Raw genomic sequence first — 27,898 nt, 5'->3', positions numbered from 1 at the left:
GATGCCACAGCTGCTCTAACATTTCAGCGCCGGGCCCTGGGCCCGTCTGTCAAAACTGAGCTGCTGCTCGGTTCGTGCAGGGTCAAACTGACTGCAGGCTCCAGTTTGAAGATCTTTCAGTAACGTGTTTGTGGTTGACAAGATAAGGAGCTAAAAAAGCAATCTCTCACCAGACCTGAAGAAAATCTGCAAAATGACAGAGCTGGAGAAATGCGATATTAAAATTCTGCAATAACATTTTTAGGTAACATTGAAGCAAACAGACTCGTCTTCCAAGAAAAACAGCAACAAGTGAAGCATATCAGAATAAATGCATTAGTAGTAAATTTATTGAAAAAGATACAACCAATTAGATGGATGGTTCACGGTCCAGAAATATGTAACAGAACGTTATGAATTGCATTTTTATAACCTTTTTTTTCATTTATACCTTTCAAGACTTTGCACAACAGTCACTGCTTTACTAACAACATTTAAAAAGACGGGTTGGCTTCTGTCGGCAAAATCATGAAACAAAAATAGCTTAACTACAGTAACTACGCTTAGAAAAGTGGAGTTAAAATTAAACATAAAAAACGTAAAACGTTCTCTTATCTTACAAACTATGTTCACGTGGGTAATAAAAATGAAAACAAAAGTAAAAACCTTTGTCAGCACCATTTTTCTTGTTTTTTTTAAACGCCATTCAATTTAATCAATTCTCCCACATCTGTGGCAACATGCTTAATAAAAAGGGCAGACTAGAAATGCCTCATTTTTGAGGAATGGTACAGCATCTTTCTCTCAATCTATACTCGCTTGAGTAGCAAATAAAAAAAAAACAATCCACTTTTTTGCACCCTGTCTTTGACTTTCCTATCATTTTAGTTCATTTGTCAACTCAAAATCAACTGTGGTGGCAAATGTTGGACATGTCTGTTCAAAGACCGCTGCAACAAAGATGAAGTTATGCAAAGAAGTGGCAACATAGCTCAATATTTATCAGCTAATCTCGCTGGAATGGTTCATGATAAATGACCGCGAAGGTCGAACAAGTTAAACTCAGCTGTATGCTGAGGTTGTCTTTGCAAAAGACAACGATACCCTCATCCCCCGACCTCAAAGTTCCTTGATCATGACTCGATAAGAAAAGCCATTTGATAATTTCAACCAATCATATTGGAAAAAATAGACAAAATGCACAGTTCTCCTTCCCAGTAAAGTTATGTATGACATTATGTATGACAAGTAAAGACTGATTTTTATTGTCCCTGTGACATTTGCTGTGCGTGACGACGCTGCTCCCTGCTGTTCATCTGGGTGGAATAACGGAGCAGTAAGTTCTTCCAGGATTTGATTGTGCATCTGGTTCTGTATGACAACGGTTTTACAGGTTCTCACGAAAGGTCCATGGTTTGAATCAGAAGTGGAGATACAGTACAAGTTCATTGATAAAAGTTCAGACTGGTGCATTACGCAGGTGTGTCCATCAGTCATGTGTACATGTAGCGAAGCTTAGTGTGTGTGTGTGGAGGGTTTTAGGAAGGACTGGAGGGACTGTTGGAAGAGCTGGTGTCAGGTGACGCACTGGGCTGCTGCTGGTCCTCCGGTGTGCTGTCCGCCTGCAGCGACGCCATGGCCGCTGACGAGTACTTGCACTTGGAAGAGCCGCATTCGCAGCTGAACAGCTTGCTTTTGACTTCCCAGAAGTGGTCGCCGTAGTTAAATCTGAGAGGGAGGGGAAAAGGAGAAAGCAAATGATTATACAAAAGCACTGTCATCCAATGTTAAACTTGCCTTTATCTTACTTCCAGGGTTGTGTATAAAAGACGTTATGTCTTAAACTGAATAAAAAAAACTTACCCAAGCTCCTCTCCAGCCTTGATGTTTTCACTGGCGAAGAAGGCAATGTGTGGGAAACGAAGGTCCTGGTGCGTCGTGAACACTCGACAGGCAAACAAGTTGGGCTCGCACATGTGATTGAGGAAGCGGCTGATGTTTCCATAGAAACGAGCATCGACGCAGTATAGATCTTGTGGCTGGCAGGGAAGAAATTAAACGAGTCAAACTGACAAATAAGCTCCAAGTGTACAGCTGAAAAGAGAATTCTGCATGGGAAGAAAACTCAAAGTAAAAAGTTAAGAGATTGAAATGTTCATGATAAGAGGAAAAGTTTTAATTATTTTCGAGCATGTTTTCAGTTTGATAACACGCTGGTACTTTACCTTATCATCAAGGCTGAACAGGTACGTGTCATTCTGCCTCATCTCTGCTTCTGCTTCGGAGATGATCTCACCTACGTACCTGTTCAAAAAGCAGGTGACCCGTCAGTAGCTGCAGACTCGTCACTCAAACGTTTTTAATGCAGACGCTGTTTACAACATGTCAACATTTGATGAATGTGGAATTATAAGGTTTTAGTCGGGAAGGCTGCAGTTCTGAGATGTTGAGCTTCAAAGATTTAACATCCCTGCTGGGAAACCTTTCATGTGTTTTCAAATCTTTGAAAATGTTTAACCCAAAAGGTTATTTTTAACCAAACACACATTATTCAACACTGAAAGATCATGAGTGAGTGGATGACTCAAATTTTAATTAAAGAAAAATCCCAAACTAACTGTCAGTGTTACCTTTCTTTAGAAAAATATATTTTACTATCACATTCAGTTTAATAATTCTGTTCTGATGTACATGCTTCCATGCTTTATACAGACAGTACAAATTGATATGTCTTTATTTCTCTGTAATAACTGGGAGTTTACTTCAAAACTTGACTGGTAACCAGTCGGCTCAGAACAGCTACACAAACAAACAAAAAAGTTAAGAACAAAAATTGCACACAAACCAACAGTGAGGTAAACATGAGGGATTGGTGAACACACATCCTTCACATGGCTTCTTATAGCTGAATCCTTTTGCAGTGTGGAGTGTGCCACCAGAATAACTGTAGACTTATAATTATTTATTTAAATATGTATTTAAATTGAGCATTACAAAACAAAACTGTTGATGCTCTGTTGTCTGTCATATTGCGTTGTTGATAAATTATTACTTCTACATTTGTTCCATTTTCTATCTTTTTATTCAATGCAAATTTAATGAACTGTCAAATTATTAATTGAACGCTGAAAAAAAGCACAATTATGCTGGTGACACGCTCTAGACTCAACCAACTTTAAAAAATAATGCTGGCAATAGTGAACATGAGTGACATGAAAAGATAAAACCCTTCCCCTTTTGAAATGGCACGCAGTTAAATGTTGTGATTAAAAAAAAAGCTGTTGAAAATAGCTACAATGCATTAGGCAGGATAGTGACTGGCACTTCAGCGAAACACCTCATTGACATCGACGGCACTTCTGAAACGTGAAAAAGCATAAGTATATCTCTCGTACGCTGCGCTCACAGTCTGAGCTGCTACCGTCTGGCAGGAGATGCAGACGCTGAATGTGTGAGAGTAGCAGCTTTTTCAGATTGGGGGGGGGGAAAGTGGACACAGCCTGCCTGTTCTGTGTGGTGCCCAGATTACTAAATACATGTGGCTGCATTGTAATGTGGTGTTTGTGACTCAAAGTGCAAATATAAACAGTATTTTATTTGTATATGGGACTTACTCGCATACAAAGGTCCCCTGTGGTATGTCTTGTACTGCACGGACACCCCAGCCCTTCTTACTGGTCCTGAAGAGCTGAAGCCTGGTCCTGGAAGATACACAACGTCTTTTACATTACAATTTGATATTTCCCTTTGAAGCAGATATTTAACTTTACACAGGTGAATTTTTGAATACCTGATTCCATTTTGCACTACGCGGTTCTTGCAGGTCCTCCAACAGGAGCACGCGTGGTTACACTCAAAGATGAGAGGAGGCTCCTCACGGCAGAATTCAGGTAGAAGACGACCACCCTGAACACGACAAATAATACATTATACTGTAAGAATATCAGACAGTATATATCCTTCATGGTTGTCAAGACACATGGCATGTGGACACTCTGCTCACATACTTTGGGTCTGGTGCTGTTTTTCATGGTTGTAGACATCTATTCTTACCTTGTCGTACCAGCAGCGCAGGCTGAGTTGACCACACATGCAGATACTTGTCGAACAGTCTTCTTTACAAACACAGTACTGTGAGCCATGGACAAGGAGAGAAAATAATACTGGTCACTTCACACTGCCAATCACAGAGAAAAGTTTCTTTTAAAGGGATAGTTCAGGTGTTTTAAAGTGGGGTTGTATGAGGTGCTGATGGTCAGTATGCCCCCAGCTTGGGGAAGCAGACAGGAATTACGCTATATTTATAATATTTTCACCTTGCAATCAGACAGCCCTTTCCTACGGGGAACTGAAGCAGTTGTATTCATCTATGCTCTCGCCAAAACCACCAGACTCCATTGAAAAAACCTGTAATTTTACCTCGCAGAACACGGAGGTTACTGGTCTACCGCTGCCTCGATCGGTTAGTTTGTTTGTACTATTGTGTGACTTTGGTGAATCTGAACTAACCAAAGTTACACAATAACACAAACAAACCAACCGATCGAGGCAGCGGTAGACCGGCAACTTCTGAGAGGTAAAATTACTGTTTTTTTTCCAATGGAGTCTGGTTGTTTTAGCGAGAGCATAGATAACGGCTTCAGTTCTCCAGTCTTTATAGAGACTGTATAGCTGTCTCACGGCAAGGTAAAGCTGTCAAAATATTCTAAATATAGCGTACACTTAAACTGATATTGTTTTTTTTAGGTGAGCGTTTCTTTTAGGTAGCTAAAATATGTTTTACTGCCGGCCCCATCCACAGAAGTATATTGCTTTGGTTCTGTGCGGTCACTCCTGTCTGTTTCTTCAAGCTAGGGGCGTGCCGACTGTCATCTCTTGTAAGTAATACACTGAATATGGATAAGTTCCTCATACAACCCTACTTCGAAACACCCAAACTATCCCTTTAAAATACCTGATGAATTGGTTTCTAACTCACCTGTAAGTGTGTTATGTTCCTGTCGATGTTCATGGGGGAGGTGACGCAGTTTTCGGAGATGTATTTGTAGTCGTCTGGGTAAGGTTCACTGTCGACAGAGTTGACACAGGGAAGGGGAATGCTCTCCTGCCCCAGAGCTATGTCACTGTAAACAGAGAAGACGTTAGTTAGGGGCTGTCAAAGTCTTCAGAGTGAAGAAAATCTAATGCAGAGGCTGTGATAAAAGAAATGCTGTGTGTTTTGCCATCTAATAAGCCTTGAACTCATAGATGTATTACTCAAGCTGGCCCGTCCTGGTTAGTATTCAATCTTCCCACTTGTATCTAATGCCACATGCCCACCCCAAAGCAACACGTTTTTAAAACACTGCTATTTTCACAGTGTAATTTCAACCTCTGAAGGACTTTTTCCTCCGCTCGAGTGAGTCTGGTGTTCTTGGCGTCCCTCTCCCTCCTGTTGGCCTGCAGGGCCACCCAGGCCTTCGAGTTGTGGCTGCAGCAATCTGGAGGAGTTTCTCCCTCGCGGTTCTTTAGAAACACATCTGCTCCTCGATTGAGGAAAAGCCTGAGGAGACCACATTCTTCTGATCATCAACAACAAGCCACTTCTGAACAACTCTTGTTTTTAACTACAGTTCAAAAAGCAACTAATTAGTTTTTTTCTTTCTGGGAGGCAGTAACTCACGTGACACATTCTAAACGATTCTCCCGAGCGGCGATGTGTAGAGGAGAGTCTCCGTGGATGTTGACAGCCTGCAGGTCAAAGCGGGCGTTCAGGAGCAGCTCGGCGATCTCCACGCTGCCCGAGAACGCTGCCCAGTGGAGGCAGATGTTCTCTTCCTAGAAAACAAAACACACCAACAATCAGAACAATATTTGGTTCTTGTGTAAAGCATGTGAAACACAGAGCGGACTCCTAAGCCAACCTTGTCCCTGATGCTGATGTCGGCTCCTTTGTTCAGAAGCAGCTTCACCTGGTCCGCATGCTTATACTCCGTCGCCCAGATCATAGCTGTCCAACCTCCGTCATCCTGAGGGGAAAATAACACTTTAAAGCTCACCAAACTGATCAGCTGAGTAAAGCTGAAACATACCTACATGACAGCTATACTTATTTAGAAACAACACTGTTGCCCACTTGGTACAAAGGTTCATCCACATCCTCACAGCTGTCCTAATGGCAGCAAGGTCAGACATGTCAAACAAAGACACATCAGACGCAGTGCAGTCCTTTCTCTGAGCTCTGCATAAGTCCAACAGCTGTCTATGTGTAATTTACTGGCATTGAGTGCATTTGAAGGAAGCATACAGTTGATATAGAACACTTACATTTAAATACTCATTGTGCAACTTTAGAAAAACATTAAGTGCTTCCTCGGAGCCACTCTCCAATCAAATTAAGTTATTTTTGTCTGTTCTGTCCAACTGTAGCTCCTTCTTCGGAGCAAAGTGTCTTGACAGTGTGTGGTAAACTGAACATCTGAATTAAACTGAATGTACTTCTACAATGTTGACATCTCAGACTACAACTCTTCTTTAAATATTGAAGTACTTCCCAAACACACAGGCTATACTCCCTAAGATATGCTGTACGGATGCATTATACTGTTGCATGTATCTTAGGGCAATCACTTTGATAGCAAAATGATTAAGTCAGTATTTTAGCTCATCATGCATTGGCAGGTGAATCAGGAGTTTATTGATCCCTTTAAATTGAGCCCAATAGTCAAATGTCAAACACTAATTACTGAACTCTGATGTGGCATTTTTAACAATCAGCTGTACGCTTTCAACTACTGAATCAGACATGTGCATCTATGTTTGGTCAGACAGACGGACATGTGATCAGCCAGAGGAGAACGTGATTGGACTAGTGCAAGATGACATCCTTGATCAAAACTACACACACAATAACTAACGTAAAAGCCCTACAGTACACCTGGAATCTCTGAGAGGATGAAAATGACTGAAAGAAAAACGTGAAGTTGTACCAACCTGACAGTTGATGTTGATAAGTCCTGTTGTCAGAAGGTGCTCAACAATGTTGTAATGGCCAGACTTGGCCGCTAGGTGGAGACACGTGAACCCTTCAACATCCTGAGAGCAGCAGAGAATCCAATTATTGACGGTCTCTCAAGTCTCAAGATAAACATCCATAACTAATATACATGCATGTGATACAATAATCAATCTGTTTTGAAAGAAACCACTTTAACGTCTTGAATCAAATAAGTTCTTTGCAGTTTTTCTTTTGTTTGGACAAAAAGAATATAGATAAAGCACCAGTATGACAGCTGCCAAAAAATTAAAAAGGTCAAATTATGTTCTAATTTTACTCATCACTGTAGCTGGCTGATGAAAAGCTCTGAGAAACTAGATGCAGGTTTACCTTGTGCGTGGCGCTGGCTCCAGCTCTCAGCAGGTACTGGACCGTCTCCATGTAGTTGTTCTCACAGGCCTCCATCAGTGGCGTCCGCTGATCTTCGTCACACATGTCCAAGTTTGCTCCGGCCTGAGTGGCATTTTTTCATTTTAAAACATGACAATAAGGATCTTAAACCGACCTTATTAATTACCACAGTAACACAGGAGTAGGTACAGGGCAGGACTGAAAGACAATACAGTGGAAACTGCTTATAGTGATCACGGTTACAGTGATCTGCTTATATGGATCAAAACGTTTGGGACAGAATCACTCAGATACAAACGCTGTTTAAATCATTCGCTTATTGTAATCAAGTAGTCTTCTTACAGTGTTCATTTTGGGTCTTTTCATACATTTCATTCATCACCCTCGGTGAGGGAAAAGGCAGGAGAATTGTCAGCGAGCCAGTAAATAACGAAGCGGTCCGTTTCATTACTTTGTATTCATGTAATAAATATGTTAATCTGCATGAGAAATGATGCACAACAACAAAAATGTGGTTATAATATTCATCCGCTTATAGTGAACAATTTGACCAAGGACAGACGTGATCACTATAAGAGGTTTCCACTGTAAGACAAAGAGTCTTACCTGTACAAGCATGTGGCAGATGTCTTTAAAACCTCCCTCAGCTGCAGCGTGGAGCGGGGTGCGTTTGTTCTGAGATTCCATCTTAAAGTTCGGGTCGATGCCGTCCACTGGGAGGTAAATGGAGAAGGAAACAAATTGATTAAAAAGCATTTGGATAAAGAGCAATGTTAGATGCATATAAAGAACCACAAAATGAAAAGAAGATTTTATGAAGAACAGGATTTTGTGATGCACTTCTAAACAGCACAAGTGGGGTTAACATACCCAACATGAGCAAGACCTTCTTGAGCTCTCCCTGTTTGGCTGAGAGGTAAAGTTGTTTGGGGTGAAAGCGCAGCTTCTTGGGCCTGATCAAAACACACACAAGGAGAAAAAAAAAATGTGAGTGGTTGTCTATGTTTGTCTCAAATAACTCTCAGATACATCAAGATGGCAGTCTGGTGGTAGAACGTACTTCTCTGTGTCGAGAGCCACCAGGATGCTCTCTAGGGTCTCTCTAGGTGGTCCTTGAGGGACTGTAGGCGACGCCGTCCCAGCCAGCAGTGTCACGGTCTTGGATGACCCAGGAACAGCATAGGTGTCGAGTCCGTGAGAAGAACGATTGGACAGAGAGCTGTCGGCCCTGCCGCTGACTTCACCCCCCAAAGCAAGACGAGAGGAGCTGGAAAACAAAAGGGAAAAACGTATGCAGTGCATGAATGAATTTTGCTTGGGGCTCATTATTCAATGCTTTTAAAAGGACATTCAATTTTGTCTAAAATCTCCTGTAGAGGAAACTACAAGAAACAGTTGCTGCCTTTACACTGTTCAAGGAGACTACCGAGTTATTTTCTCTTGAACATGAGCATCAAACACAATCCAATAATCACGTCAGGTAACGAACCACACTTGGCGCTTTACCTGCCAGTGGTGGTGTCTGCTCGGCCCTCTGGGACCCCGGGCGTGACCGGTCCGTGTGCGAGCGCGGGGGGCACGGTGGAGGTGGTGTCGGCATTGGCGATGGTGACCTCCTTGGCCTTGCTGGCCTCCTCTCCACAGTGGGGACAGAAGCTTTGGCCTTTCAGCACCGAGGCACACGCCTGATGGAAACGGTGAGAGATGCTGAGGTCTGGTTGGCACTCCATGAAGGTCCCCTGCATGAACGAAAGAGCAAAACACAATGATCCTCTTTGACTATGTTTACACAAGAAACCAGATTACTGTGAGGAGTGTAGACAGGAAATCAGAAAGCACCCTTACATGTGCTGGAATAGTCTGGTTTCTCTAAAAAAAAAACATGTTGTGGCTGCAATTATTGTCAAGTCAAGTGAACCAAAGCACTTGAAGCCCCAGGAATGTCCCAATATAAAAAAAAGGTGATGAAGCCATAGAAACTTTTGGTTAAAGGTGCTAAATTCAAAATACAGAGCATTAATATAGCAGCTCTGCACTTGACAGTAGCCCCCAGCAAATCCACATCCATTCCAGGGAGACGTGGTCAAACTGCAGCTGAAGGCCTGACATCGATACAGTGACATCGATACAAGACATTGATACAGTGAGTGAGTACTCACAGCCCTGCAGAAGAAGCCACAGCCGGGGCAGCACTGGTGCTTCACCATGCCGTTGCGATGGTCCTCGCACAGAACCAGCAGCTGAACGGAGTTGGAGGGACGCATCATTTCATGTTTCAGTATGGCACCCTGGCAGCGGGTCAGCTGTCCGTCAACGCTCTCTGTGGCCATGCACTTCCTGTCTGCCAGGGTGAGAATCTCTCGACTCTTGGGCGTCTCCATGCGGCAGCTGCAGAGCGGGAGCTCCTGAGCCTCTTCTATCGCTGACTCTGAAGCGGCTGGAAAGAAACAAAGTCTGACTTTACCTACATTTACCTTCAATTTCAGTTAAATCAGCAGAAGGACTAAATGCCCCAAATCATATGTTGGCTAGAAAATATAGCAAATTGGACCTCTCCAAAGGGGATGTAGTGATGTCACTTTTTCAGTTGATACCACCCACTCAGAACCACTGACATGCAGACAGGTTGGGCGTTGTTAAGACCAGTATGAAACCTGATTTTTTTTGTACAAGTTTAACAACTTATGTAGTTTCTTCTAAGCTCACCTTTGTTCTGTGAGGGAACTGCCGCCTCGTGGGGTTTGTTGAGGTTGACAGACTCCGGTGAGGAAATCTGTGTGCGTTCTTTACCATCGTCTGCCTGGGCCTGAGCTGAAGCCTGAGGCTGATCCACCGCCTCCAGTTCTGAGCAGAACAACAGTGATCAGTAAGAAAATGCCTCACCGTTTACCGTTACAGTCTTGAGAAATAAAGCCATAAGTGCTCTTGTAGACTTTCTATTTTTATTCTATTCTTATACTAGTTTAATATACCTCTTGTTATCTATCAATTTATTTCTGTCCTTGTGCTGCTGCAACAACCGAATCCCCCCATTTGGGGATCAATAAAGGCTTATCTTATCTTAATTCAATCTCATGAATATTTGTAAAAACAGTGCGACATCTAAAAAGAAAAATGTGTTCGACAAAACAGTTAAGAAATACAGAAATCCATAATCTACTGCAAAGAACTCACACTTGTGAGGTGGATCTTAGGGTTTAAAGGGACAGAAAGACTTGAGGATGACCTCTGAAGGTTTTTTATAAATGTGTGTTTACTCAATATGCAACTGATATCAGGGCTGATGGCAGCAACAGTCCAGAAAAGGCTGTTGCCTACCAAACAGTGTTATGAGTAAGTTAGGATAACCTTTAGGTTTTTATACTGTCTATTGTAGTAGAACAAATCTAAAAATGAAAACGTTATTTTTTGCATGAATTTTTTGACGTCTATGGAAGTTTTTAATGTAAAAAAAAAAATGTCGATACAATGTTTTTGAACATTAAAGTGATACGAAAATTCTGCTTAAAGGTTAACTTCAGTATTTTTCAACCTGGATCCTATTTTCCCATGTTTTTGTGTCTAAGTGACAACACTTTTTGAAACTGATCCAGTATTGAGGGAAAATGCTGCAGCCACCAGCTGCTAAACGAGCTGTAATGTAGTCCTTTGGGGCAACCTGGTACCCTCAGTTTGACAGGATCAGATTGTTATTATAAGTGTCTGACAACATTATGGAAAGGACCCTACAGAGAAATCATGTCATGTGTGTTAGTGAGAGAGGAGTGCCGATGTTGTCAGAGTTTGTTGTGTTGGAGTACAGAAACTGAGCTTAGCCTTACCTAAAAGATTTTCAATGTCATCGCTGAATATTTAGCTGATACTCGACAATGTGGATGCAACGTGAGATTTCAGAGCGAGACTTCTCAGAGCGAGACACACAATAACAAACAGACTGGATCAAGTAAAAGGTAAGAAAAAGGTTTCATTTGTACATTTTTAGCCAATAAAAACTGATGCTCAACATGTGAACCACAGGTGAGCGACTGGATGACTCTGTACAGGTGCGAATGTGACAGGAGCGGCGATCACCTTTGCCCTTTATCCTCCTCTTCCGTTTCCTGGACGGCCTGAGCCACGCGCTGTCTCTCTTTATTTTCTTTTTCAACTTCTTCTTCAGACTGGACTCTGTGCTCTGAAGCAGACGGATGCAGAGATGATTACAAAAATGTTCTGTCTTCACACAAAAGAGAAAAGATCTAATACTGTGAAGTAGTTAGGTTGTAGTAGTAATGACGGTGACTCTTACCAAGTCAGACTCTGTGCCCTCCTCCTCTCCCTCTTCTTCTCCAGACTCTTCAGAGTCCTGCTCATCTCCCATCTCCATCTTAAACACAAAACAGAGTTCATCACATGACTTATCCAAACTGCCATTTACTCTATCACATTAGAGTCACACAGTGATACTAGGATGGGAAAACTGTTTCCGATACTCTGTCTCAGGAACGTGTATTTAAGGAATACAGTTGCTGCCTGACTTTTATCAAAAGATTGAAAAGCTTCTTCTACTTTAATAAAAAACAGTTTATACAACAATACTGTCATAAACAGATCATTAAGTTCTGTACTTTGCATAAAGGATGAAATGGAAACTGTTTCAACCTGAGAGATGGGGTCAGACGTTGCTTCCTGGACAGCCCCGACAGGTCCTTCTGCTGGCTGCTGTCGCTCCTCCTCCTCAGACTCCATCTCCTCGGACTCTTCCTCCTCAGATGCATTTTCGACCTTCTCCCCATTTATGTTTGCTACCTCTTTAGTCTGTGAGACAATAGAATCTGGTCAAAACTTGTTTGCTCTGATCAGATTAGATGATTTGAATAAAAACAATTGCCAGTTTTAGTGTTTTTCTGAGGTACAGTTCATGTATGGCTGCTTGCGTTTACTGTAGGTTCTTCTGTTAAATGAAAACAGTTTTTTTAAGAATAATGTGTTTTAGGGTTAGGGTTAGACGAATACATTGGCTATCGGTTGTTTGTTTTGGGCACTTTTTTTCATTTCATTTTGCTAATTTAATAGTCTACCTCCGACGACGGAGTGAAAGCCTCTGCTCGGCGGGCAGCTGGCACAGTGCTAAAACAAAGTAAACAGCGCGTTTTACGATGAGTTAACAAGGCAGTTAAGCCTGTCTTAGTTTGGTGAAAGAGAGACATTTGAATTCAGAAGGTGTACGGTTGTATTTTGCGGTTTAATATGTGTAAGAATATTTCCTGTCTTGACATTTTGTGAGTTCACTTTTTTATATGCCTAAAAAAAAAGCTTAGAGAGCTTGTTTTTTAGGGGGGTGAGATAGAAGATCAACAATACCACATTAAGACATCAGGACCTTGAGGAACACCATAGAAAAAGTAATGTTGTGATTTGGTATCAAAAACTTATGACAATTGGAGATTTCTGCAAGAATTGCATTTTGCAGTGATTGGATGGCGAGCACTTCTGTTTTGGAAACTGCTCAGAAACCCCCTTATTGTCAATCTACCATCTACCATCTATCCTCTGAATGCTCTAGGTCTCTAGTTTGTGGCTGTAAAGTTTCATGAGGCTGTGATTATCCGAGAGGTCACCACAGGTCATTTTATACAGCTAGCATGACATGGTTGGCACCAATGGATTCCAATGGATTTTCTAGTTTCATGTGATACCAGTACCTTCACTAGCTCTAAAATGGAGCCTGCTTCAACCTCTGAAAGACAGTTAAGTCGTCCGAGGTCGAAGGCGCCCGCAATGGGTGGAAGAGGTTATAACATATCGCCCAACCCTAATATGTTTATTTCTCTCCATGTTTGGACTGTCTTGGATTACACCACGTCAGATCTCAACACAAGTATAGAAAAAGTTCCAATGATACTTCGCCCCATGTACGACACCTTTTGCTGACCTTCAAGAACAGTTCACAAAGCGTGCAAGAGTAGAAAGTGTTTAAAAATGAAGTGCGAATAAATGTGTGCCAGTGTGTACTTTTAAACTTGCCAAATAAAGTGATTTTGATTTGTTGTTTGTTCCAAATTGAGATGTCGGCCAAGTGGCTGAATGAAGACGTCACTTTAAGGCACAATGAGTAGGATTTGTTGGTTACGGTTTGTAAACTCAACGAGGGTTACGGTGCTCGCCAGCAGGTGAAAGCCAAAAACACATTTTAGAATGAGCTCTGTCCACTTGGCCTCGCTATATTTGCGTTTTGTCGGCGCTATGTCCGCCATTTCCGTAGCTTCTTCTTGGATGCGTGCTTACGATCTGACACCTGGTCGCTATATTTTTATAGAGGTTGACACCCAGAACTCAGCAAAATAAGAAAATACAATCTTGTTTTTTTAGGAAAATCCTCATTACTCATCGGACCTGTAAATTGTGTTTGTGTCGTCTGTTTTAATAAATGTGAGGAGCACAGACCTGCGGGCTCTTGGCTCTAGACTGTTGTAGCTCCTTAAACATTTCCAGCACACTTCTCTGCTTCAGCACTTTGGTTTTCTTCTTGGGAACCAGACTGTACATTCCCATCCTCCTCTTCTTCTTCCTGGATGCCAACCCTCCTGAGAAAGGACCTACAGCACAAGAGAGAACCACACACACGTATACAGCCAAACCGTCAATAGAGATAGATCTCTGGTCTGATCCACTGATTACTTTTCTCTGAAACCAAAGAACAAAGTCAGTTTTTCCACAGTAGGTCAGTTTCTGTCATGTGTTACTGGACTCTGTCTGACCTAGTTGGAGCTTGGCTGGAGCTGGAGGAGCCTCAGAAGCTGCAGGAGGTGGAGGAGCTGGAGGAGCCTCAGGGGCTGCAGGAGCCTCAGGAGCTGGAGGAGCCACTGAAGCCAGAGGAGCTGCAGGAGCTGGAGGAGCTGGAGGAGCTGGAGGAGCCCCTGAAGCTGCAGGAGCTGGAGGATCCCGTGAAGCCAGAGGGGCTGCAGGAGCTGGAGGAGCCGGAGGTGTTGCGGGAGCTGCAGGAGGTGCTGGTGAAGCTGATGAAGCAGTTTGTGCTGAAGCTGGCGTATCCGGCGGACTCTGAGGTAGATGGTTCTGCGCGGAGGACTGCTGCAAGGATTTCTGAACGTCGGGTGCAACATGAGTCTCCATTTTCTCCAGTTTGGCACTCTTCGCTTCTCTTAATTCCCTGTTAAGAAGCTGTAGGGGAACAAGAACAAAAAGCATTTATGATCACTGTGTTAACAAGTGATTTTCTATTTGTTCCTGGGAAGGCTCATTGTTTGTTAGTTTTTACTAGGGATGCACCGATCAGACTTTTTTAGTCCCGATAGCGATACCTGCTGATCCGATACCAGTGTTTCATTAATAAGCTGTATGCCTCAATGTGTGGAAGCGACTGGGATCATTCTTTGATGCGTGAAGAAACATCAGGTTTGACTTAAACATTGTTTTCCTAACTTTGTAAAACAAAATGTAACCAATAAATACGTATATACACATTTATTTAATTTGTATTTATTATTAAAATAATTAATCGTACACCAGCAACTTGGTCAAAAAAATAAATGCACAGCTCAGAAAATCTTCCATTTATAGAAAGTCAATAACAAGTAATAAAGTACCTACCTACCTACTGCATTAAGTAACAATTTAATCATTTTATACATGATTTTGTCTCATCAATTAACACTGTATAGCTGAAGGTATGTGGACACATTGTGTATTTTTGATCTGGGACTGTTCCTCATGGTTTGGTCACCTTACTTCCAGTTTAAGGGAATCTTAATGCTACAGGGTAAAATTATATTTTAGACAACAGTGTGCTTCCAACTTTGTGGCAATAGTTCGGAAAGACCCTTTCCTGTTTCAACATGATAGTGCCCCAGTGGTCAAAGACAAAGAAATGGTTTTGGTGTGGAAGAACTTGACCAGCCAGCACAAAGTCCTGACTTCAACTCCATCCAACACTTTTGAGATGAACTGGAACACCGACTGTGAGCCGGGTCTTGAGCCGTACGTGTGTCCTCACACTTTGTTCGGATGTCCATTTACTGCTCTCATTTAGTGTATACTCATGTTCTTATTTATCTTGTGATAATGATTTCAACTATATCTCCCTAATAGAAAGTAATGAGAAAAAGAGGCAGAAAACACAAATGATGCTGCACCAGATTCTGATGGTTTACCTTTTGTGCCGGGCTGACAGCAGGTCTGGACATGGTCTTGCGCGCTCTGTGTATCGTGACGGGTGCTGGAGCCGGGGCAGGAGACGAGGCTGAGCCGCTTTTAGTGTCTGGTGTCTCCTGTCCCGACGTAGTCCCCGTACTGGGGTCAGTCCTTAGTGCACCTGAACTCTGCGCACACCCAGACGCCGAGGCCGGGGGAGATTTGGCCGTGTGTCCCCCTGTTGGTGAGCCCGAAGGCAACCAGTTAGTCCTGTGAGGGGAAACTCCCAAACCCGGCGTCGCTGCGGCGCCGCCTTCCTGCTGCTGCTTAGTGAGGATGAATCCATTGCTTCCAGTAACAGAACCGTGCGGCGGCTCCATGTCGGACGTGCCGTTTTCATTAACCAACGGTAAAGTCTTGTTGTTGGCTGCTGCAGAGCCGTGTGTCGGGCTCTTGTGCCTCGCGTCGTCACATTCGGTGCCGTTAAGCATCGTCTCTGCTGGAGGGGAAGGGGCCAGTCTGGCTGCTACCTCTTTGTCCACATCTATGGAAGGAAAAAAACGAAGAAATAATGCAAATTACAGTGTAAACAGGTCATTTTCATAAGTGTCTTTTAAGATTGATTTGACTAATACCTGGTTTCTCCTCTCCGTTGCTTGCTGCATCGAGTTCCTCTTTCTTTGTGGATGCACCCTTATCCACGCTGCCCTTGGCTAGACCAGCGGGCTGATAGAAAAAGAACACATAGGTCAAGCTCCAACTAACAATTATTTTATCTTCATGTCAATCAATAACTTTTGCAATTAATCGGTTAGTCTGTAAATTGTTTAATTCCTATCACAAGTTCCCATAGCCCAGTGTTGCCTCTTTAAGTGTTTATTTTGGTCTGACCGACAGTCCAAAACCCAAAGATATTAAATTTATGATATCAGCCCAGAAACAATTCCTTGAATTAACTGATTAGTCGATCGACAGAAAGTTGATCTGCAACAATTTCAATAATTGATTAATTGTTTAGGTCGTTTATCAAGCAAAAATAAGAAACATTCTCTGAGGATTTTCTGCTTTTATCTATTTGTGTCAAACTGAAAATGTGGAGGTTTTAGACTGTGGATCTTCCAAAACAACACAGTAGTTGAAAAAAAATAGTTTGCCATTTTTACTTGATATCAATCATCAATGCTGTTGATTCATTTTCTATCAACCGATAAACCAATTAATTCACACATTTTCTGATCTATAAAAAAAAAAAATATCCAGGTCCAAGCATGAGAATCTGAATAAAACCATCCTCTGCATGTGTGAGTAAAAACCTCCTTTCAGTAATGTGTCTTTGTCAGAATCAAAGACTATAGAGTAAGCCAAGAGAATGAGGGCGACCCCCATGCACTTTCATTGTCCGTCTTCTCTCTCTTTCTATGCCATACAGCCAACCAGTGGAGCAGTCGATGCACAGCCGAAGCACAGCCCAAGCTTCAAAAGAAATTTCAGCCACCCACAGACCATATTTTACTTCTCACAGGAGGAAGCAGTCGAAGAGGTGACGCCACGAAACGCAAAACTCTCCTTCCTCCTGAGCAGGCCGTCAACCTCGCGCTCACTCTGGGAAAAATGGGCCCAAAGGACACACGAGAGGCCCAAGAGGAAAAACATCATGAATGCACACTTTTGCTTTCTCTTTGGGTCCAAATTTGCTTGTCAGATCCACCCTGTTTGTCTTCACACTTTTTCCATCAAATGTCAAAGGAAAGTGGTCCTAGGTCAGCTTGTCCTCGAACGTCAGCATTTCTAGGAACTAAACAGGAAGGTTTACAGTCTCCTCGACCGTATGTGAGGCTCATACAAAGCAGAATAAAGATAGATACAGCCACATGTGCTGCTTGGGGCTGGGGTCGCATCTAGTGAGTTGTACAAGCAGGCACTGAATCGGATTGTCTCGAGAAAGCAGAGGAAACATTTTCTCTCCAAACAAGCCCAATCACAAGACCTGCAGGAGACAGAGACCACTGATATTTAACAAACTGATTGAAGCAGTTAAATTCTCCTCCCCAAGGAGGCTCTGACAGACAACTCCTCACATTTAACAGACAGCGTGTGTCCTGAAACCTGCACACAACCGAGAGACCCCAACTAAACAAACCACCAGGACAGATTCCCCAAAATCACTCTCCAAACACGTGCTCCTGAGTCCCTGAGCCGAACACGAACATGCACCTTGTCAAACAGCAACAAGGTCGGGCCAAGAGCCGGGGCTGTGAGCACAGTATCTGAGGGTGTTTCCCAAAGAACATCTAGTCTGGGACAATCCTCTGTGGTGTATGATCTCAAGGAATCTCGTGAGCACATGTGAAGGTGAAGAGAAGAAGAATCCTTCAGTTCCTTTTTTTCGATGGATTGAGGAGAGTCAGTTACAAAATAAAACCCCACCAGCCTCATCCCTCCCCCTAGTGGTGGAAAGTGGAACACACACGCTGGAGACAGAAAGGAAAGAGGGGGAAGGGAGGCAGAGAAGCCTGTCTGCAGATCTCCGCCATTTCGCAACCAGATTGTTTACTGACACAACGCGGCCATTGCAGCGCTTTTCCACTAGATGGGGAACGTAGGAGACTGGAGGCACGTGGATGGGGATATGCGGGCTGCTGAAAGAAGCTCCAAATGTGAAGCCAAGGCTCTGAGTGCTGATCAGGAACATTAAGGAGCACATTAAAAAATTGAAAGATGTTAGAATAGACTAAAGCTTCAAGCTGTGGCTGCAAAAATAAGACTCCAATCGTTCAGAGTTGACATTCCAGATTGGACCTTTATTTAGAAAAAACAAAATAAGCTTCGTAGAAATAAGCCCTTAGCAGATTATATGCAATATTTCTAATGCTATAAAATATTCTAATGCGTCAGCATAATGTAAACCTCGTATGTGACAGGGCCTGGATCTTCGCACTGATGTGATCTTAACATCCATTGCAGGCCTGAAAACAAGTCAGAGCTGCCTAACCACAAAGCACAAACACGTTACACAATCAGCTGACAGACGATGTCACGTGCAAGGTGCCAACACCAAATGAGATAAAATGATAAGAACGTACACAACTGCATTTCACACAGCCTAAGAAAACAAAGGACGAGTTAACTCCCCGGCCTTCTAAAGCAGTGATCCCCCACATTTTTGTCATATGATCCCTTAAAATGAAGCAGCATCTACTTGTGAACTAAAGTTAGATATTAACTTTTGTGTCCACCTGCCAGTCAATAGATTACCATTGTTTCTTTGGCTGGTGAGTGAAGCAAATCTAGCAGCTATTTGCATATTTTACCAGCATTTGGCTGGTGGCTGGTGCTAATTTCCAACCCTGTTGTGAACCCTCGTCTATGGGCTGTGAGCTGTTTGACCAAAGAATGATTTTCCCCTTGTCATATTGTTTTGTTTGAATCTTTTTTAGAGGCCTGAACAGGCAAAAGCAAAGACTGGAGAAAAGAAAAAATAAATAAAAATACTGTAATTTGTGCAGCAGATTTGTTTTTCCTTAATCATCTTGAGAACCCTCAGATTTATCTTGCAGCGTCCTTCAACTGTCCCGACTTCAAAATTGTTCTTAATACATTTGGTAAATACATTCTTGGTTTTGCATATTCTCTCAAAATAAAAAAATCACAAATATGGGCCGACCTGGTGGTCTAATGATCTGACGCGCTGACCATGCAATCACAACGATCCCGGTCTGCATCTGGCATGTCATCCTTCCTCTCTCCCCCTCCTTTCCTGTCACCTCTCTACAGTCCACTATCTCAATGACTAATTACTACTTTACATTTGAAAAATGTTCCAGTCACAGGAGGCCAAAGCAGGGAACACATCAAACCTGTCAAGAGTGAATGGTGATTGAATGTGCTTTTGGGCGATTGAAGGAGAGGTTTGGAGCACTCAGAAGGGCGATGGACATAAACCTGAATGACCTCCCTTTCTTCATTTATGCATGTTAAAGAGTCACTTGATGACAGGAATCCCAACCCCCCATGAACAATAACTGTTATCGAACTGACTATAATGAAGCTGAAGGAAAGGAAGTGAGAAGGCTGGTAACAAAATGAGCCTTAACTTGTGGTCTCACTTGTGGTGACATGTAAATATTACGGCGAGCACCTGGAGTCGTTTCTGCGTTTGAGTGTGACCAGAGATATTTTGTAAAACGAAGGTCGTGTGGACAGATTTTTTATTTTGACACGAAGGGGGAAATATCAGTTTTTAAAAATATCTATGTACATGTAGACGACCTGAGTTTCTTGACAAAGAATCACACAAAAGCACCACTTTAAATCTTGTGTTTGCAAAAAAGTCATTCACCATGAAAAAAGCATAAAAATGACTAATCGACAAAAGAAATCTTAGTCGACTAAGACCAAAACAATGATTAGTCGACTAATCTGTTAAGAGGGGGCAGCCCTATTTAAAAAAAATCCCTAAATATTTGAGACTGTTTTGGACAAAATCTCAAATAAACTCCAGGAATAAGCCAATAATTTACCCGTCCAGTGATTAATTGTGCAAACGGACTGATCAAGACATGCCGCTGAGAGAGCTGCTCAGAAGATCAAAACCAGTAAACATGACACCCGCAGCCTGACATGCATCCTTTGGATTGATAAGCAGCCGTATGTTCCTGTATATTCGTGATCCCATACATCCAGTCCCCTGGGACCTCATTATATACTGACCATGAGGGATAGAGCAAAGAGGAGGGATAACAGAAATGACAAAAGGACGTTGGATCTAAGATTTAAAAATCTGCTCTCAGGGTGGCTTCCAGATCTTCAGGAGGTCAGACGTTCATTCTCGTGTATCGAGTTACATCACATTTCGCATGCTGTGATTGCTCTAAATACAGCTGTTGTGCTAATCCATGAGGAGCTCTCTCCAACAACAGGATCCAGCAAGCCACACTCAAATCTCCCTTTGATACAGCAGCACTGCTACCTACCAAAAAAAAAGGGAGGAAAGCACTGCTCCTCGAGATTAAGTCCTTGATTTCAGGAATCAATCAGTGGCTGATACAGCAGCAGCAACTGTCTCGAGAAGCGCATCTTACAAACTGAGAAACCATCTCAACGAGAAGACAGCAAGAGCTCAAACCAACTGTAACTTTTGTAGAAAATGGATCTGAGAAGCGCGTCTATGCATCTCCTCAGATCACTCAAAGCCAACCAAAGGGTGAAGAGTATAAAGCTAACATGTCTTTTCCCTAGTGTGCCTCCAGGAAGCATCATACCTGCTTTCTTCTCATGGCCTCCATTGAGAAGAAGAAGGCGTCAGAGAGAGAGAGAGAGAGTGTGTGGGTGTGTGAGATAGAGAGAGAGAGAAAGGGGGAAGGGGGAGGACAGAGAGAGCAAGAACGTGTCGAACAGATTGTTCCTCTTTTCCTTTTCTTTCCCCGCATGCACATTCACCTCGCCGGTCATGTGACCTGGTGGCTCCCTCTGTCGGTCCTCCTCTTCAGAGGGTCTCCACAGAGCATGCTCAGTCAGCTCAAACTGTAGCACCACTCCGTTTCTTTAAACTAGAAGACCTCATTGCCACGGAAGACATCCACCACCGGATATACACTGCATATCCATGAGACTGGAGAAATATACCTACTAATGTTTTTATCTCATACATGCTATGTCATTTTTGACGCCAGAATAATTTTCTCATTGTCATTCTTTTCTTGTTTTGTGTAAAATGGAAATATATGTGGTCAATCATGTTTTGGGGAGGATAAGGGCTTCATTGCAGGTGTGTACGCACAGCCACTTTAGCAGCACCAACAGAAGAAGGAGGGGAAAAATGGTATAGATGTAAAAGAGTAAAAGTCCCAGAAGCAAACCGGATGTCAGTGCGGAGCCTTATTAGTCAAATATTTTCAATCGTAGACATCAGGCCACATCCGAACCTCTCAACAGGAGAGTCTTTTGTCTCCACCGAGCCTAGGGGCAGTGAAGGCAGCAAATCCCAGACGCTGCCAGCCAGGCCATGCAACAGATATTGGAGTCATAGAAATGAAGTCACAGAACGAGATGCCATTGAGGAAAAGGCCTGAAAAAAGTTCCAAAAGCAACCGCAAAAAGGACCAGAACAGATAAATTACTCTGTTGTCCTCACTGAATGATAATAAATGCACAACACCAACTTAGCATAATGCATCATCACAAAGGCTTTCTATCGTTGTCAGGTCTTTGTTGTGTCCAAAATCCAACGACAACAATAAGAGAAAAAGCAGCAAATCCTCACATTTATTAATGACTTTTAATAAACAATTAATCAGAGTAGTAGCTTGTCATTTTGCATTGTGATATGCATTTTCTCCTCAGCGGACGTATTCAGACACGTAGGAATGCAGATGTAGAGATGTTGGTGGCTTCTCCCGTTTCACAATTAAACAATGAAATACTTCATGACATACAGGCTCAGCTTTATCAACTTTCATGGCTCAATGCACTAAAAAAAAAAGAAGGGAAATAAGTTCTTCTCTCACACAATGGCAGAGTTGCAATACAGTAAAGATAGAGAGATATCAGCAGATATCAGATACTGTATAGAAAAGAGGTGGAAAGCCAGTGAACACTGTGGGCTATGCAACACCCACAAGACACAAAAGGAGGCCACCCATAAGCAAAGAACAACAGCTTATTGCTGACTGACACGACAAAGCATCGTCCTGCACACAAGAAAACCTGGAGTCTGCAACACTATAATGTGACTCATTTTACCTACAGCATGACAAATGTTTGTACCCATTTAGGCCTCTATCAGGACTGAAATTTTATGCACTGTAAGAAAGTCAATGTGCATCATGATTGCACAGATTTATACTTACACAATAAAGATTCAATCTGTCTGTTGGTCCGCCACTTTGGGGTCGTGTCTAGAAGGTAACACCCAAGTTGCGAAACTCTCGCAATTTGGTTAAGGTTAGGCATTGTCCTCATATGGTTAAGGTTAGGATAGGACATTGGGAAGCAAGTCTCGCGAGAGTTTTTGCACGTTTTCACAACTTGGGGGTTACCTTCTCGACACGACCCCACTTTAGTCCACACTGAAATATCTCAACTATTGGATAGGCCAGATTGCCATGACATTTTTCTTAAGACACTCATGGTCCCTAGAGGATGAAGCCTCCTGATTTTGGTGTTCTCCTGACTTTTCCTCTAGCGCTACAATGAGGTTAAAAAATTTTATTCGGAGTGAAATATCTTGACAGCTACTGGATGGATTGTCATGAAATTTGTTAGAGATATTCAATGTCCAAGATGATGAATCCTAATGACTTTGGCAATCCCCTGACTTTTCTTCTAGCACACCCAGAAGGTCACAGTTTTCACTTATTCTGTGAAATACAGGCACAACATTTAAAATTCAGGATTCCCAGACCCCAATGACTTTGGTGATTCCATGAATTTCCTCCGCCGCCGCCGCCACCACCACCACCACCACCACGTGTTTGACATATTTTAGTTGATTTTTCATGAATCAGCCCTGTGTTATCAATACATAATCAGACAATGGATGTGAAAGTGTCTGCTTCCAATGCTATAAGGGAACCATAATGTTAACGAGGCAATCGCCGTGCAGAGGATCGAAAGCTCACAGCCGGTGTGCCCGGTGTGTCGAGAAAGCTCAACCGAAGAGGTCAGACACACAGCCATCCGGCGGTAGAGATCAAAGTAAGTGTTCTGTAGATATTGGGTTTCATCTTTTCTTGTAAAATGTCCGCTGTAATCAGTAACACTGGTGTTGTCACAAGTTTAAAGGAAATGTCCTCATCGACCACATCCCTACTGCTGACATCTTTATTCGAAACAGAAGCTGCAGGTGCGGTTGCTAGGACCAGTTAACTTAACGTTTTTCATTTTGATCAAAGAAATATGCAGATTTAAGAATTGTCCTGTAAGTCAAATAATTTGGGTTTTTTTCATGGACGTAGCTAGATAGCTATGTCGGAAGATGACTTACAGTAACCCCGGCAACAATCTCTGATTGGTTGAATGCTTTCTCCAAGCGGCTGAAACAGCAGTCAATGTGCACAACACCATTGAATCGCAGAACAAACCAGAGATGTGAGCAGTGATTCAGAGATTTGGAACCATGCTACAGACACAACATCAGAGTTTCTGTACTGATATCGAAACATCAGATTGCCATGAAGATGTATGATCTCCAAAGAATCAAACCTTATCTTACCTTTCAAAAAGTGACTATTACGCAAGTACAGTTTTCAGTATTCGCTGGTTACAGGTCAATTCCCTCCAACATCAGTTTTGTGACTGTACTAACTAGGAATATCCCTGATCCCAATCTGAGTCATTTAACATTGGGTATCTGCCAATAGTGATCCAATACTTATATCTACCTAACTCAGGGCTGTAACGGTTCATGTATTCATAACGAACCGTTAAGGCACGGGGTCACGGTCTGGTGCATGCAGCTGCAAACAGAATACATGCTATGTAGATTGAAGCAAGTTATGTGGAAAGTAAAGTTCACACAAGTCTGTACAAGTGCGAGTTCCGCTCAGAAACTTTTAACCCTACCCTGTTAGCAACATATGCTGAGGTTGGCACAACAAGCGGTTGGCGTGTGAGTCAGTCACATTATGGCGAGCGCAAATGAAACGCTGGAGCTGGAAGACCCACCTGCGGGTTCCCGGTCAGCTACAACAGAAACGGAGAGAGAGTTGTGTCTAAGACAAGGACGGTGTGTCTGCTTGCTCCACCGTTGTAGAGTATGTGAGTGGAAACACATCCAACATGCAACGCACATTCGACGGGATCACCCAGATGTTTGAAATGTTCAAATGTTTTGCCAGTGGACAAAATGCAAAATGAAAAAAAAAAAGTACCCTTATGCATTTGGGTTTCTTTTCCGCTGTGACTCCTAAACCTGGGTATTAACTAACAGAACAATATGAAAGAATAACTGGCAGTTAGCCGAAGCTAATGGTCTCGATAATGCACAGCATAGACATAGCACAGTGCATGTCTTTTAATATGAAATGGGCATTGCCCGATCACAGTTTGCTGGACTTTTTGTAAGATTGTGCAATGTGCTTAGGTTGCGCGCAAACCCTTGCCTCTAATAAAGATGGTTCCTTGACATGCCGTACATCGTGCTACGCTGTGCCCTTTCAGCTCAGTTACGCCTTTTCTGTCAATATGGCAATGCGAAACTAAAATGTAAACAATGACATACAAGTAGAGTTGTTCTGATATCAGTATCAATATTGCCTCCGATACAACCTAAAATGCTGGATCAGATATTGGTGAGTAAGCAAGTCTATGCACCGATTCAATGTCACGTTATTATTAAGCTGCACAGGAACAACAACAACACCAACACGTGTCACTCGCTACCCGGTCCGTATATCCTGCTCGATCGTTATTGCACATGTGCAACTCTCAACAGAGATGAGAAAGAAGCGAGATGTCTTACTGGTTAGCTACTTCCATAATCAGCTACGGAAAAAAATTATTGCTGCGTCCAAAATCGAAGTAGCTTACGAGTGAGCACATCTCGCCTCTTTCTCAATTCTGTTGAGAGGGTATGACATCAGCTGGGTAGTATCTGTCACAAGGCCAATAATGGCCGTTTCACCTCCAGGTACTTCAACTACAGGAGCCCAAAGAACTGTTTGACTTTCAACCAACCCTGTTCTCCTGCTGTGCTTCCTGTCTGAATGCACACATGAACTGAATGCTGAAAGACACACACATGCACACAAACTGTACAATGAGTAACCAGGAAATCAGAAACACCTGCCTGATGTAGTGCAAAGCTATACAGGAGCCCTGCAGTTAATACTACCTTAGCTGGAATGTATACCTTTATGTTAAAATATGATAATTACTGGTATGGTAAATTGTTTCATCTGCCTGGTGGAGTGTTGTTAATCATTAAGGATGGTACTGTAAATTTGCTCTCTGGGTAGCCAATTAATATCCGTCTGACTCTGGACAATGCAAATGAGTCTGGCTCAAACTACAGCTGCCAACCAGGAAGTAACACGTTTTCAGCTTTCTTTGTAATTTCAAGAAGTGAAATCAGCAGCACACATTTCAACTTCTGTAATGGCTGATTGAAATAAACAGCAGGCTTTTACACAATCTTCTGCACCAAATATAAAACAGCAGTATTTGCCAGCGAGGGGCAGCAACGAAGAGACAAACATTGCTCAAAGAGGAGGGGGAATATTGGTTCAGAAGCCTAGATCTAAGCATGAATGTTTGAATGAATGAAGAGGTGGATGGATGGATGGATATGGTGCCTTCAAATTTGGTCGCGTTTACGAGATGAGTCCATATGAACACCCGCCTCATGTCATGGAAAGCTTCTGAAAGCTCCGAGTTCACGACTTGTGACGTGTTTGTTGACGTTGTCAGAAATGGCGGAGCCCATAGAAATAATTTTTTCTGTGCATAATAAGATAATATATTGTAATTTTATTAGTATATTGTTTTTCTTGGTAACTTTATATGTCTGAAGAAAATGTTGATATTCCAAATGACCTCATCTTTTTCCTCTGTCATTATGCCTTTGCATTTACTGCATTATGTTGGAATTACTGCCAAATCACCCCAATATTTACCTAAAAATGTATCGAAAATTACTTTATTATAAACATTATTTAATAATTATATGCTAAAATAGCATATAGTCGTTAAAATAGGGCCCTTAGGCTTGAGAAGTGGCTGTGTGCTGCTCTTCATCGGAGGTGGAAAACCAAAACTAATAGAAGACACTTCTGATTGGGCACAAATCTCACCATTGTGTGTCTACACATAAGTAAAATTTCAAATAAGTTATTTGCTAATTATTATCTATTTATCAGCAGACATGGAAATAAAGCATATCAATTAACTTTGTATTATTTTCCTGTAAATGTAATAAATAAATTACCAGCTATTGGGCAATAGCGTAATATCATTATTAAATAATGTTTAAAATAATAATGTTGATGTAAATATTGCGGTAATTCGGCATATAAATTTCAAATAGGTTACTTGCTAATTATCACCTAATTACCATGGAATTAGTGTTACCTCAACAGTTTTCATTGGGACTATTTTTTTTTGGTAGAAAGTAGTTCCAGTGAAAAGTGGTGATGTTGAGGTCTGTTGATTTCAGAGACAAGGTTTCTAAAAAGTCATGCAACTTGTTATTTCTAATTTGGATGACCACCCATTGCATCCTTTTTTCTAATGCAACAATCACACAGAACAAAAGTTATGAGTGCAAAACGGAAGTGGCTGCACAGCTCAGTGTCCCACACCTTTCTTTACTACAACCTCAAGACACTGATATCTCAACGCTGCTCGAGCGACCTCTGCTGAACAAGACTGCATCCTATCTCTCAAAAAAAAAAAAAAAATGAGAGAGAAAAAAGAAAAAGAAACAAAGACTAGAGGAACTGACACATTAGCACACTTCTGTGCCATTAAATCAGCTCCATTATGTGCATCTTTTCTCTAATAAAACCTTAATAAAAACAACAATGCAACTTGTTACAGCCAGCCCTGGACTGCTTTTATGCTTTTATACTGACAGAAAGAGCATGAAGCATAACTGCAAATAGATAGCAAAGATAATCCTGCAAAACCAGCAATATAATTCCTAATAAATGTGCAAAAATAATCATGCAAAGAGCATGAAAAGCTGGCTTTAAGAGAGCTGGCGCCATATGTTTACAGTGGAGGAGGCTGTAGGCTTCATTTGACTGCATCATGTAGCTGCACAGCATAAAGGTAGATACATTACAAACTATGCATTTATAGGTATTGCTCCACATCACATAGAGACTAGCCTCTTATTGTTTAATAACCTCAAAAAGGTGTTTTTGTGTTGATTTTGAGAAAGTCTGCTAACTAGCAACGGCTAGCTAGCTACTTAAAACAGCACTGTATATATAAAATAGCAATCAGTAGACAATATGACACACAAAACAGCTAAAAAACGTGATTAAAAATGATTAAAAAACGCATCTGGAGTTTATTTTGAACCGCTAAAACTGGCCAGAAGCAGGACAAGTGACGTTAAGCCCGGGAACATGTATAAGTAAACCTCCAGAGGAGAGTTAACAACGCGCCCGGATGGATTATTCATGTTCCGGGGCGCAGCATCTTCAGTTGCCCTCCCGGTCCAGGCAGCACAAAAGCAGAGAGACTGCGGGGACATTTAAACGACAAAAAAGGACACCTCGACGCAGACTATTCGAGAGTTAACAAGCGGAGTTGCTAGCTCCACATTTTCCAAGGCCCAGAAAGCAGTGAGAGAGTGAAAGAAGCTCGTCGTAGAGGAAGATAAACGCTCACACACTCACCTCGGGTCCAACCGAAGCCATGGTGCCTGGACGTAAACTCCACCCACCCGCGATGACG

At 42.3% G+C, this 27,898-nt stretch overlaps 1 protein-coding gene across 4 annotated transcripts; it reads right to left on the bottom strand.

Annotated features, from left to right (window-relative positions):
• Window positions 1-307: 307 nt before the first annotated feature.
• On the bottom strand, window positions 308-27,898 carry ehmt1b (euchromatic histone-lysine N-methyltransferase 1b). 4 transcript variants are annotated; one of them, XM_037752795.1, is made up of 27 exons: window positions 20,758-21,005; window positions 16,132-16,222; window positions 15,517-16,040; window positions 14,290-14,527; window positions 14,107-14,253; window positions 13,793-13,944; window positions 12,008-12,163; window positions 11,655-11,732; window positions 11,438-11,540; window positions 10,073-10,210; window positions 9,526-9,803; window positions 8,873-9,105; window positions 8,427-8,633; window positions 8,237-8,319; window positions 7,973-8,079; window positions 7,346-7,468; window positions 6,952-7,053; window positions 5,883-5,987; window positions 5,642-5,796; window positions 5,351-5,521; window positions 4,958-5,102; window positions 4,033-4,110; window positions 3,770-3,885; window positions 3,594-3,680; window positions 2,205-2,283; window positions 1,843-2,018; window positions 1,518-1,707 (listed from the first exon to the last, which is right to left on the bottom strand). In XM_037752795.1, exons 1-27 carry the CDS (start codon window positions 20,929-20,931, stop codon window positions 1,518-1,520), a joined length of 4,236 nt encoding a protein of 1,411 aa, XP_037608723.1. In that variant the 5' UTR covers window positions 20,932-21,005. The 4 variants fall into 4 exon arrangements, with proteins under 4 accessions (XP_037608722.1, XP_037608723.1, XP_037608724.1 ...); XM_037752796.1 differs by having other exon boundaries at window positions 14,107-14,191; window positions 14,246-14,527; window positions 20,758-21,004; XM_037752794.1 differs by having other exon boundaries at window positions 308-1,707; window positions 14,107-14,527; window positions 20,758-21,001.

This window comes from Sebastes umbrosus, chromosome 19 (assembly GCF_015220745.1).
Source record: "Sebastes umbrosus isolate fSebUmb1 chromosome 19, fSebUmb1.pri, whole genome shotgun sequence".
Lineage (NCBI taxonomy): Eukaryota > Metazoa > Chordata > Actinopteri > Perciformes > Sebastidae > Sebastes > Sebastes umbrosus.
This window is presented reverse-complemented; position numbering and strand designations above follow the sequence as displayed.